General features: G+C 34.4%; 1 protein-coding gene across 15 annotated transcripts in view; it reads right to left on the reverse strand.

Annotated features, from left to right (window-relative positions):
• Positions 1–50: 50 nt before the first annotated feature.
• Positions 51–12,354, reverse strand: part of Syp (Syncrip) — a 50,921-nt gene continuing 38,617 nt past the window's right edge. For 4 of the 15 annotated variants that reach the window (XM_064693315.1, XM_064693313.1, XM_064693311.1 and 1 more), the window contains 8 exons: positions 11,810–11,943; positions 11,610–11,738; positions 11,407–11,547; positions 11,234–11,340; positions 10,520–10,644; positions 8,845–9,110; positions 6,447–6,705; positions 51–3,405 (listed from right to left, as the gene is read on the reverse strand). In XM_064693315.1, coding sequence (XP_064549385.1) covers positions 3,230–3,405; positions 6,447–6,705; positions 8,845–9,110; positions 10,520–10,644; positions 11,234–11,340; positions 11,407–11,547; positions 11,610–11,738; positions 11,810–11,943 — 1,337 coding nt within the window. In that variant the 3' untranslated portion in view covers positions 51–3,229. Of the gene's footprint in view, positions 3,406–4,389; positions 4,657–6,446; positions 6,706–8,844; positions 9,111–10,519; positions 10,645–11,233; positions 11,341–11,406; positions 11,548–11,609; positions 11,739–11,809; positions 11,944–12,354 lie in introns of those variants that run through there. The other 11 variants (XM_064693317.1, XM_064693316.1, XM_064693325.1 and 8 more) reach the window with 9 other exon arrangements.

Consider the following 12,354-nt stretch of genomic DNA (forward strand, 5'->3'; position numbering starts at 1 on the left):
ATTTGGGGGATTTGAAAACAATTATATGACTGCAAAGGCAGCAGCGGCACATAATTCAAATGAGTCTTGTATTGTATTTAATTTTTTTTTTTTTTTTTAATTTTTGTTGTTTTTCGTTGGTAACCAAAGTGAAAACTTTAACGGATTGTGTAACAGGTTTTGCCAATTTGTTTTGTAGTTTACAATTAAAACACATTAACAATTAAGACTTATAATTAAAATTACAAATTTAAAACAATATAAAATCAGTACAGCATCAAATTAAACAAAACTTTATCATTAGTTATATGTATACATATGTATATTTGCAATTGAAAATGGGTTCAAGTTTCAAAGTCACCAAAAATTTCCAAAATTTCGTTATCTTTCTTTTTTTAAAGGCATAAACAAAATTGTTTAACATGCAAAAGAAAAAATGCGCGGCTTTGTTTGTGTGTGTTAAACAAAAAAAATAGAAATGGATAAAAATAATATTCTTTGATGTAAATTAGACACAAAATAAGGAAAAAAAAAATGTGCACGACGAAACTTAGTACAACAAATTGGTTAAATATTTGTGATTGTTTTTTTTTTTCGTTTTTTTTTTTTTATAATATTTCTCAATGTTTAGATTTATTTAGTTAGAAAATGGCGCACACTTTGCTGCGGCTGCTGCGGCTGCAGTTTACTCTGTTGCAGGGGTGTACTTTTAAATATTAGGGTATACGTTTATCTGTGTGTTGAGTGTGTGAGAGTGTGAGTGTGTTACTAAAGTTAAGCTTAACTATGGTCATTTAGAATTTGTAGTAAATGTTCTTATTGTTGTTTGATAATGTATTATTATTATTATTATGTTTTAAAGTTCTTTGCTGGTGTTGCAAATTTGTTTTGTTTGTTTGTTTTTTTTTTCTCAATTTGTTTTGTTTTGCGCAAGTTTAAAAGTATTTTTTGCTCTTCGTATATATTTAACTTTAGGCAACTGCTTGGTGTCTGTGTCTATCTGTATCTGTATCTGGAGCTGTGTGTGTGTGTGTTGTGATTAAATTTTAAAATATCATATATTCCGTTTAGGCGCTTGCTGAACAATGTTTATAGATACGCTTTAAAAAACTCACGCCTACATTTTCAAACATCATCTTCAATCTTCTTCATCTTGAGTTCTTGAGTTTAAAATTGGAAGTTTTGCTTGTTATTTGATTATAACTAATTTAATTGTTTATACATTTTTGTTATTATTTACTTAACTTTTTGTTTTACTTGAGATCTAGCAAAAAAAAAATATCGATTGGAATAGACCGAAAGGAAAAATAAAATTTTACATAATTTTTTTAACAAATGTTTTAACGAAAAGTATCTTTTGTTCTCATATTTCATTTCGTATTGATGTTTGTCGTCTAGGAGGCATGGAGTTACAGTTAAATAATGCTTAGTTATATATTATTATAGAGTTTGCTAAATATATGTGTGTTTATACGTTTCGATTTTGCTATGAATCTGTGACAGCACTCTAAGAATGTCAACTTTTAAGGACAAAAACCAAAAATAATATTTAGGAAAAGTTGTGTATATAACTTGGAAGTTTCGTTTTACTTTTAGATGTTAAATGTTTTTTTTTTTTTTTAATGTAAGTTAAATCTTTGAGGGCTGCTGCTAGACGCGTTGGCTAATTGATTTCGTAATTTAATTTCTTTGATTTTATTTGTTTTCGTATATATTAATGTTTACTTGCTTATTTACCGTTATTAAATTCCCTATAATATTATCGCTTGTAAAATTTATAGTTCCTAATTAATTGTATTAATTGTTTGTTAAACTGTGATGTCTGTGTATGTGTGTATGTGTGTGTGTGTGTGTGTGTTGTGTGTGTCCTACTAATTCGTTGCTTCTCGATAGCAGCTATTCAGTTCTTGTGACTGCTGCGTTTTGTATCTGTAGCTGTAGCTTTAGCTGTATCTTGTATCTTTTGCGTGTATATTTTTTAATTATTTTTCTTTTCGTTTTTTTGTTTTGTGCAAATTTCTTAGCTCTACATAATTTATTTGTTGCTGGTTTTAATTGATTTCAAGTTACCTAAAATAGTTCAATTTAATCAGAAAGTCTTGCCAACGTGCAGCGCCAGACATTATATAATAATGCCACTTGCTGCTGCGCTCTAATTTTTAGTTTTCTTAACTCTCAACGCCAAACTATTTAATATTTTATTTATCATATTTTGTTTTTGCATTTGTTTGTTTTTTATAATTTCAGTCAATGTTTCTTCATTAAGCTTTGCTTCTGAATTACTTTATCAATTTGATTAATTTTTATCAATTTTTAGAGCTTTAATTTTATGTAATTTTTAAATTTCTTTTTCTTTTTTTCATTTTTATTTACATTTGAAGGAAATTTCTTTTATGTGTTTACTCATTGTTGTTGTTGTTGTTGTTCTTATTAACGTGCAATTTGTCATACAATTAGGTTCCTATTTAATTTGCCGTTTGATTCGTTTTGTATACAAATAGTAGTAAAATGTTAATATATAATATTAGTTTGTTTTTCAATTTGGTTTTCGCGTTATGTATAAAAAAGTTTCTTATGTTTTAAAAATCAATACGAGCCTAACTGCACTATATACCGATATAAATAGATTATAGCGTAGTTATTTTTTGCTCATTTTGTTTTTATATGCTCAATTATTGTTTCGATTTCAAGTTAAAAACGTATGCAGTTCTCGAATTTTAAAAAGTGGATTTTACATGATTTCTTCATTCTTTTGCCTTTAAAATATGTTTAGCATAATGCTCTAATTATTATTTATATCATTATCAAGTTGAACGAAATATGTTTGCTAAAATGCTGCGGCAAGTCTATAGATATATATGCTATGTTTATATTAATTATTTCCTTCGGGTTTATAGAGAGAGAGAGAGAGAGTGAGATGTGCAAAGCAATATCTAAACACAACGGAAAAAAAACGTTTTCTTAAAGGGTTATAATATTAAGCCCAATTAATTATAATTTTCTTAATTCATTTTTGTTATATAGGATTTATTGCTTTTTTAAGTTTTAGCTACGCTCGTTGTAGAGTTGGAAAAGATAAAAAGATACATATACACACACATATATATATATATATATATGTATACATATGCATGTGTATTTATGTGCCGAGTGTTTTGCTGTAGCTGTTGTTATTGTTGGTGTGCCTTCTTAATTCCGCGTGTGGTTTTGCATATATTAACTGTAGCTGCTGTTATTTGTGGTTTATTTTTTAACTCCATGCCGAAAACGTATCCATATACCACTGTTCACCATTTGTGCCTAAGGGTTGCTGTGGTAGCGGTAAACTGCCCCAACTGCCGCCATTTCCTATTAAACCGCTCTGGTAACGTCGCTTAACATCTGCCGGATTTTGGTGACCTCCATCGAACTTACGTTTACCGACTACTGCAGTTCGTCAACAGGAATGCATATGGCGTTCGTTGGTGTGTGTGTGTGTGTGAGTGAGTGTGTGTGTGTGTGTGTGTGTGGTTTGAGTGTGCATGTGTGTTGTTTTTCATATGCACGCGTGGTCGTGTTTTGGGTGTGGACCGGATTTAAAAAGAGAAAAAAGAGAGAGTTAAAATTGGTTGTTAATACTACAAATGGAACAGAGTTCTTTCATATTATTTCATGTTTTCATTTTGGATATTTTTTTTTCGTTTTTTTTTTTGCTGGTCTATGGTTGAACAGAGGGTTTATATGGTTTTATATTTAGTTATTTTTTATAACTTTTTTCGTTTTGTTAATAAATAAAATATAGTAATATACACACACAGATTTTTCGATTTTTTATTAGGTAGCTCATTTAATTTGTTTTTTTTTTTTTGTTTTCTGCGTACAATTACACAACAAAATGTAGAAAAATCTTATTAATTGGACATAAACGTCGGGGACTTGTTATTTGTACACAAACATGACACAGATGTATGAGTGTGCGTGAGTGTGTGTTTTGTGTGTGTGTGTGTGAGCGATTATGCTGTGTGAGTGTGAGTGTGTGTGTGTGTTGGTGCACGTGTAAGATAAAACATTGTACATGATATTATCGCCTTTTAAGCAACATGTAAGAATTAAGTGTGTGAAGGGGTGGGGGTGGGTGGTGGTGGTGGTGGGGGGACAAAGTATGTTTTTCATTAAGTCGTTTGGCCTTTTCCTTTTTGCTTTCTTTGAATGGAGCGCTGTATCTTGTACACAATTCGCTGTGTCTTGTTCGCCTGTTAATTTGGAATTTTGCGTAAATATTGCTTCGATTTTGATATAACGATATCTTTGTCGTTTAAAAATTGAACTGATCTGCCTTTTAGAAAAAAAAATTATTGGGGAAGAGAGAGTTTTGTGCGTGTGTTTCTCGAATAAGGATTTCGCAAAATCAGGCATATTAGCTTGTACGTGTTGGTTGATTGTGTATTATAATTCGTCTTATTTTTTTTTTGTTTTGTTTTTTTAGTTAGAGCTCCTCTTTTTTTCTTTCTTTTCGGTACGAGATGACTTGGACTTGCGTGAATGCTTCTTGGATTTGTGTGATTTAATTTTGTTACTCGAGGAGCTCTGACGCTTCAGTTTCTTGCTCGGCGAACGACTCGCGTCGCTGCGCACGGAACTGACGACCGAGGAGCTACGCTTAGTTGCCCTCCATGTAAGTCTTGAGTGCAGATCCAGCTAGAAACAGATTTTAGTTGGTTTTTTTGCTATCTATTGTCTTTTACAATTTCGAGTGTGGTGTGTACATATATAAATATATATATATATACGATTAAATAAAGCCGTTCTCTATTTAAGGAAGAAAAAAAGCTTACGAAATGTGTGTGGACAATACAAAATGTGGGCGTACATAAGTAAAGCGTGTAAAAGAGTACAATTAACTAAAGATGTTGATTTTATATATATATTTGTAGTGTGTGCCACGCTTTTGCTTTGGCCAATATTAATAGAGCTTGCGGCAAAAGCGTGCAACATTGGGGCACGTTTATAGATATATATATATATATATATAAATGTATATGTATATGTAGCCGTAATTATATTTATAACAAATCATATTATATTAAGTGTAAGTGTTTGTGTGTATAGTCAACACGAATCGATTAGTATTTGGTGTACAAAAAAGAGTATATATACAATTATTTAACCAAATAAAAACATAAATGTACAGGTGTGTTGTTATTTATTTATATATTTTATATATTTATGTTATATGTGTGTAGAGGATATGGTTACTAATATTGAACGGTTTTTGCTAAATAAAATGATTAGCAAAGCATGAACTTATTTATTTAATATGACAAATACATTTATATTATACTCCAAATTTAGAAAAATATATTTATTGTGCCAACGCATCAGATATTTGTTTATAGATTTATGTAACCAAAAAGTGAAAAAAAAATTATATACACGTACGTCAAATTTGTTTATTGTCGGGTAGCTGCTTCTAAGGGGCGAGAAAAGGGTATATCTTCAGCTCTCCACTGACATTTGACAACATTATCTACCAGAAGTTGTAGTAGCAGGGGAGTGGGAGAGAGAGGGGGGGGGGTGGTCTTGGCGGGCATTGTTAGGGTGATATTTAAATACTAATCGATTCATAAACGTTTACACAGCAAGTTACATACATATGTACATAAACATATATATGCATTCATATCATTTGTTACAGTGGCTTTCCATATACATATGTGCGTGTGAATGTGTGTGTATGTAGTGTGTGTGTGTGTGTGTGTGTGTGTGTGTGAGCTGCTTGCTGCTTTTGGCAAGAAGCCCGAACTAGGAGCATGCAAGAACTGTAGCATACATTTGAGCGCTGTCGAAATGATATTCAAAATGAAAATTGATCGTGGCCAAAATCCAAAAGCAGCAGGAGGCAAAAACTACAGTAAGAAAATATATTTATAATTTAAATATATATATATATATATGGACATTTAAAAGATAAATATATAAAGAGAAAACATTAATGAATTGGCAAAGTTTGTTGACAAAAAATTTACAACATTGAAACACGTTTACAAAATGCAAAAGGAAAAAGGAATATTAATAAAAGTAAAAAACACGACATTTAAGTGAACCTGACGATGCTCCCATAACAAGCTTTTCGGGTGGTTCAGACCACATAAGACCGTCGGTTTGTACGATATATGTGTGTGTGTGTGTGTGTGAGTGTTGGTGTGTGTGAGTGTTGGTGTGTGTGTGGGCTGGAAGTAGCATTTTACTTGGCTTTACTTATTAATTTATATGAATTTGTATTGTTATGCATTTTGAGGTTGTTGCTGTTGTTGCTGTTTGATGGTGTTCGTGTCGGTGGTTGTTGCTGCTGCTGCTGCTGCAGTTGTTGCAGTTGTTGCATTTGAACGTTGTTGTTTTGAGCATGTTTGGACTTTGGGTTTGGTGGTTGTTTTGTTTTGTTTTGTTTTGTTGCTGTTGTTTTTTGTTGTTGTGGTTGTTGAGCTCACCTGGTAAATTTTGTAGCGGCTTGACGTGCTGGGTGCCAGGAGCGCTGGGACGCATTGGTGCCACCCCACGGACCCCCCCGGTTGCTGCCGGCGCCCCCTGAACGGTGGCCGCCCCCCGATGAGCCGCCGCCGCCTGTCCCACCGCCGCCACCGCTGGCGCCGCCTGTGGCGCTTGTTGGGCCCCCAGACGACTGATGCTGCCACGTTGGCCAACGGCTCGGCCACGCGGGACTGTGATTCCATGCCCACGGCCAGCCCCCTAGTCATGATCATCATCATCATCATGATCATCATCATCATCATCACCATCATCATCATCATCACCATGGCATGCATGCATGTTGTAGTGTGTGGTTGTGTATGTGTGATAGTGTGCATTTCGTGTTTGCGTGTGTGTGTGTGTGTGTTGTGTTGTGTGGTGTATTTCGATTCGATATATTATATTTATATTCCAGAGCGAGGCATTCCATATGATTCCATATTCAGATATTCCAGGTATTCGAGCGTTGGTTTTGATTTGTTTTTTGGTTCGATTTCGAATTTTTGCAGTTTAACAGTATTTTTTTTTACATAATATAAATTGTGTGTAAGATATATATAATATATATGGATCGCCAAGATAATTGTCAAATTTGGTCATTTCAAATGAAATTAAATTAAGCGAATAAAATACATTTGGATTTGGATTTGGAATTTAGTTGTCGAATGCAGTTGCAAATTTCGAAATTCGTTTTTTAGAGAGAAAAAGACGGTTGGGCAAAAATTGAATAGCGGGGATTTTGGGTTTTTATACAATAATTTTTTTTTTGGTTGGTTTTTGAATCAAAAAGTTTGTCGATAGATTTTTGGTTATGATTGGTCGTTGGTTGTTTGGTTGCATTAATTTATGGATATATATTTTTTTTTTGGAATTTTGTTTGGATTTGACGAACATATATATAATTTTTGTTTTGTTTTGGTTTGCAAAGTTTAGAAAATTTTTTGTTACCGAAAAACAAATGATTTAATTGTATATATATATTGTAAAATATATATATATATATATAAATAGTATAACAAGAACATATATTAAAAGAAAAGAAAGAAAAGAAAAATCGAAATAAACGCGTTAGATTCTTGTATTTACATACAATAATATAAGTATGTAGATATTTATGTTTATATGTAGTAAATATGTATGTATGAAATTTACGTCTGATTGAGAAAAAAATGCTAATATATATATTTGTGTGTATTGTCTTTGGTGTATACTAAATGTGCTCGGTTTGAGCAACAAATGCAAACTTTACTGTCTTTTAATATATGTAATTTAGTACTTAACAAATCACAGAGCAAGAATTCAAAACGAGCTTCAGCTCAATTTATGTAGAACTTTTGTTGTATAGCTTTCTGTTGCTTGCGATTGACACAATATCAAATAATTTACTAAATTTTTCGTACACAATTGAAAAATAATTAAAGCATTTAACTAAAGCAATGGGCGTTTCTTAAAAGTATGCTATGTTTTTTTTTGTTGTAACTAAAAAGCATTTAAACTTAAAATCTAAATAAATTTAACAAAATTTAAGAAGCACGGTGGATAAATGATAATTATTAACAAAATAAAATTAAAAAAAGCATAGCAATAAAAAGCATTTAATGCAATTAAGGCAAAGTTTAATAAAAGCATAAAGCGCAAGGTGTAACAATTCAATTTGGTTTTGGTCTGTTAGTTTCCATGGCATAAAGCAAAGCGTAGCATAATAAATCATAAATTTGTTTCCATTGCTCAAATGTTGGCCAAAAGATTTTGTGAGGGTCGGTGAGCTGTAGTGGGTGGTGGTGGTGGTGTTGGTGGTGTTGGTGGTGTGTGTGTGTGGAATGATGTGCTGCGCTGTGTTAATTGTTGTGGGTCGTGTGCAGTTGGCAGCATTTAACATGCAAATTTGGATTTGTGTAAATGAAAATATAAAAATTTTTGTTAAAATTAATGTTTGGCTTAAAAAGCAAAAACAAAAAAATGCTGAAAGCAAAGCTCATTAAAATCAAAATAAAAAAAAACACAATCGGCATTAGCTGAAAATGGCACAAGAGGAGCTTTATTATAGTAATCCAGCTTTTCAAGCTGCCAATTTCAGCTTTAAGCACGAACCGAATAATCATGACACTAGCTGAAAATGGCACATGAGGAGCTTTATTATAGCAATCGAACTTTGCAACTACATTGAGCTTTTCAAAGTGCCAATTTCAGCCGTCAGCCCGAGTCAAACTACATATACGAATTACAATTCTACAGTAAGTAGCTACTAGATTTATCATTTGTATTTCTGAGTGCGTGTTGTAATTGTATCTGTTGGCAACAACTGTAACTGTGATTTCGCGAGACTAGGAACATAATGAAACGGTTTAGAACACGCACCATAATCACCGGCGAATTGGCCGAGCCACCTTGCTGGGATCTTGGACGCTGCGAGGCGTTTAGGGAGACGGCGCCGCCCCCCGAATTGTTGGACATGGCAACAGCAGCGCTGCCGACGCCGCCGGCAGCTCCATTGCCGCTGGCGCTATTCGGATAATCATAATAGCTGTATTCGCCCTCATAGGCGCGATAGACATCATCATAGTATGAATCAGCACCAAAACCGGGGCGAAATTCCGAATAGCCAAAATAATCATAATCGTAGTCTAGAAATTTGGTCAATGTGGTTGGGATAGGATTTTGGTTAAAGGTTTAAGGTTAATTAAGGAATAATTCGACTGTTAAATTGTGAGTGTGTGTGTGTGCGCTTGAGTGTGTGTATGCTTGAGGGTGTGTATGCTTGAGGGTGTGTATGCGTGAGGGTGTGGGAGAACGAGAACCTATGGTAGCTGCGTTTAACCAATTTGTAACTCGAATTGGGCGCGATCTAAACGCTGATGGGGAGTATATGGTGGGCGTGGCTGACACACACACATTCGATACAAATGTAGGTTTAAGTAGATTGATGACTTGGATTACTTACCGGTGATAAAACATCAAACAGTATACAGGGTGCTTAACATTCGCTACACAGAGAACACAATTGCAACGTTTAATAATGATAAACACAGCTATGAACAACGTTTAGAGGTTAAGTCTAACTATGTGTAGTGGTATTAGTAAGTTAATAGTTGTTGTTGTCAGAGAGTAGAGCATCTTGAAGATGTACTTAGTAGGAGGAGAGCCGAAGATAATATGGAAAAGACAATGAAACGAATGACAACATCGAAAAGAAACGGACATGCAAACAAATTATGAAAATGGATAGAAAAAAAGGAGAGAAAGAGAGCATTGACATACAAAACTTGCAGATATGAATTATTTACGTTTAGCACAATGTGAAAATTATAAATCAAAGTTTGGTTATGTGTGAGCGCAAATTGGTTCAATTATATGCCAATTGTCAATTGGTTAGTCTCAATCTAGCTGGATACTTTTGTACTAGACTGTGTAGGGTATGTGGTGCTAGGCCGTTGTGTGTGAATGTGATTGTGAGTGTGAGTGTGAGTGTGTGTGTGTGTGTGTGTGTGTAGTAGTATTAGTATTAGTAGGGAGGGCACGAGCGTACAAGTTAGTGGGCAGCGCGCTTTCTAACCTTAAAAATAACTAACTAAAATGAGAGAGACGATAAAAACGATAAAAGGTGTTTAATGAAAAACCAAATATTGTAAGCTGCAGACCAATTAATTGTTTCTGTCTATGGTTATGGTTAAACAACTTCAGTTGTTAGTTCAGGGTTAGTTTGCTGTGGCATTGTAGCAATACATTTATCTAAAATTTAACTAAACATTAAACCTAAGAAACAAGTTACCTCGTTGGTAACGCTCGTTGGTATTCGAAAAAAAAAAACTACGAAACTAAATCAAAATTTCGTTTAACAACATTAGTTAGATAATTCGTATTCGTTTAATATCCTGCGATTTCATTCTCGTTTTCTGTTTTTCTCTCATTTTGGGAGCCACAGACATGTGCGCACTCGTTAAGTATATATATATATACACATACATATTTTTGATACTTGGATGAGAATTATCGATTGGGTTGGTTCACTTATTGGCGTATTTGCCCAACTTACCGTATTCACGGGGCATCGGTGTGCGCAGCGGCGGCATACGCGCCCCTGGTAGGCGCATGGGCGTTATGGACATCATGCTGGGATGTGTCGGCGACAGGTTTCTGTATGGAGACAATGTTTCAAATCTTTACATGGCAACCAATGGTCAGAGTGTTGGGTTTTAGTTTTGATTATAGTTTTGGTTTTGGTTTTGGTTTTGGTTTGTCGTGTGATGGGAGGCAGTGAAGCAACAAACAATTGAGATCGCCCATTTGATCACGAGGCGATTGGCGAGTCGCAATTGGCAATAAAAAGAAAGAAAATATAAAGTTAAATAAATTAAATGAATCGCATTCGGATTCCTTATTGTGGATAATGGCGACTTGAAAAGCAAACATATTTCTCAAAATTTTCATTTGAATCGAATTTCTTAGCCCAATTGTAAGCAAACATCTTGCATGGATTTTTGAATTTTGCGCCAATTTTGCGTTGTGCTAGACAAGGATTGTAAGGGTGTATTGTGTTTATTGTAAATGTATGTGAACATAAGCCCTGTACGAAGAAAGACTCTTTGTGCTTACACTAGATCAACGAGTGATTCGTTGTGCAATGAGTAACTCGTTGTCCAACGAGTGATTCGTTTAGGTTCAAGCGTAAACAACGAGTAGCGCTTCCCGTTTGTTCGTTCGTACAAGGCCCCGAAAATGTAGTTAACTGGCAGCTGGAAGCACTTACCCAACGATTCCTGGACGCGCTTGCATCATTTGCATCATGCGTCGTTCGCGTGCGCGCAGAATTTCCTCCTTTTTCTTTTTGTCCGATGGTGGTTTGGCGAGTGAGACCTGTTCAATTAAACAAATGTCATATATAGATGAACAAAAGAGGGATGTGATTAAAATAGGATTTACCTCAATATTCGAGGCGCCGACCTCCTTGCCATTAAGGCCACGCATAGCTTCGACGGCGCTATCACGATCCTCAAAATGTATAAAGGCATAGTCTTTAATCTTCTTAACGCGTTCCACTTTGCCATATTGCTCGAATTGTTCCTGTTAAAGGGAAATTTGTGAGTAACTTGGAATTAAATTGGCACTAATCGATACAAACTTACCTTCAGTTTATCCTCTGTAACGTCTTGCGTCAGATTTCGCACGTAGAGCACTTTAACCTTGGACATTGTTTGTTCATCCGGCTCCTCCTGTGGATCAGCCCAATCGACTATAATATCACATCCCCAAACCTGCAAAGCACAGAAGTTCTTGATATTGTTTTAAACGATTCGGGAGGGAGGGGGTAGGGTTAAATACTCGCCTTAATTCTACCAGTGCCAAGTCTTCGTTTGGCCAATGAAGCCGCCTTGTGTGAATCGTATTCGAGAAAACAGAAACCGCGGTTCTTTTTCTTGTCATCTGGCGAGCTGTAGATGATTACCTCGTAGAGGCCAGCTACAGATTTGTATGTATATTGCAATTGTTTTTTTGTTTTTATAAATACAAAGGAGAATGCGTTAAATGAGTATTAAGATTTAATTAAATTAAATTAAAATTTTAATTGAAATTATCAAATGCAGTACTACGAAATAATTATGATTTGTTTCACACACACACATACATTTATATATTTATATAGAGAGAAATACAACAAAAAAGTATTTGTATTGACAGCATTTTAGGATGTGTACATGTGTGTGTGTGTGTCTGTGAGTGGGTGTATCTGTGTGATAATGACGGCATCAAGATCCGTACTTTGAAATATTGAATTAGATAATTAAATTAAAGACAGAAATGCACAAAATTTTACATGACAAGCGGCGTTTGTGCATTGTAAAATAATGCAAATTCCTGATCGTATCGATA

Source organism: Drosophila montana, unplaced genomic scaffold (genome assembly GCF_035044405.1).
Source record: "Drosophila montana isolate Dmon_TW-CO22-7 unplaced genomic scaffold, ASM3504440v1 contig_3733_1, whole genome shotgun sequence".
NCBI classification, from domain to species: Eukaryota; Metazoa; Arthropoda; class Insecta; order Diptera; family Drosophilidae; genus Drosophila; species Drosophila montana.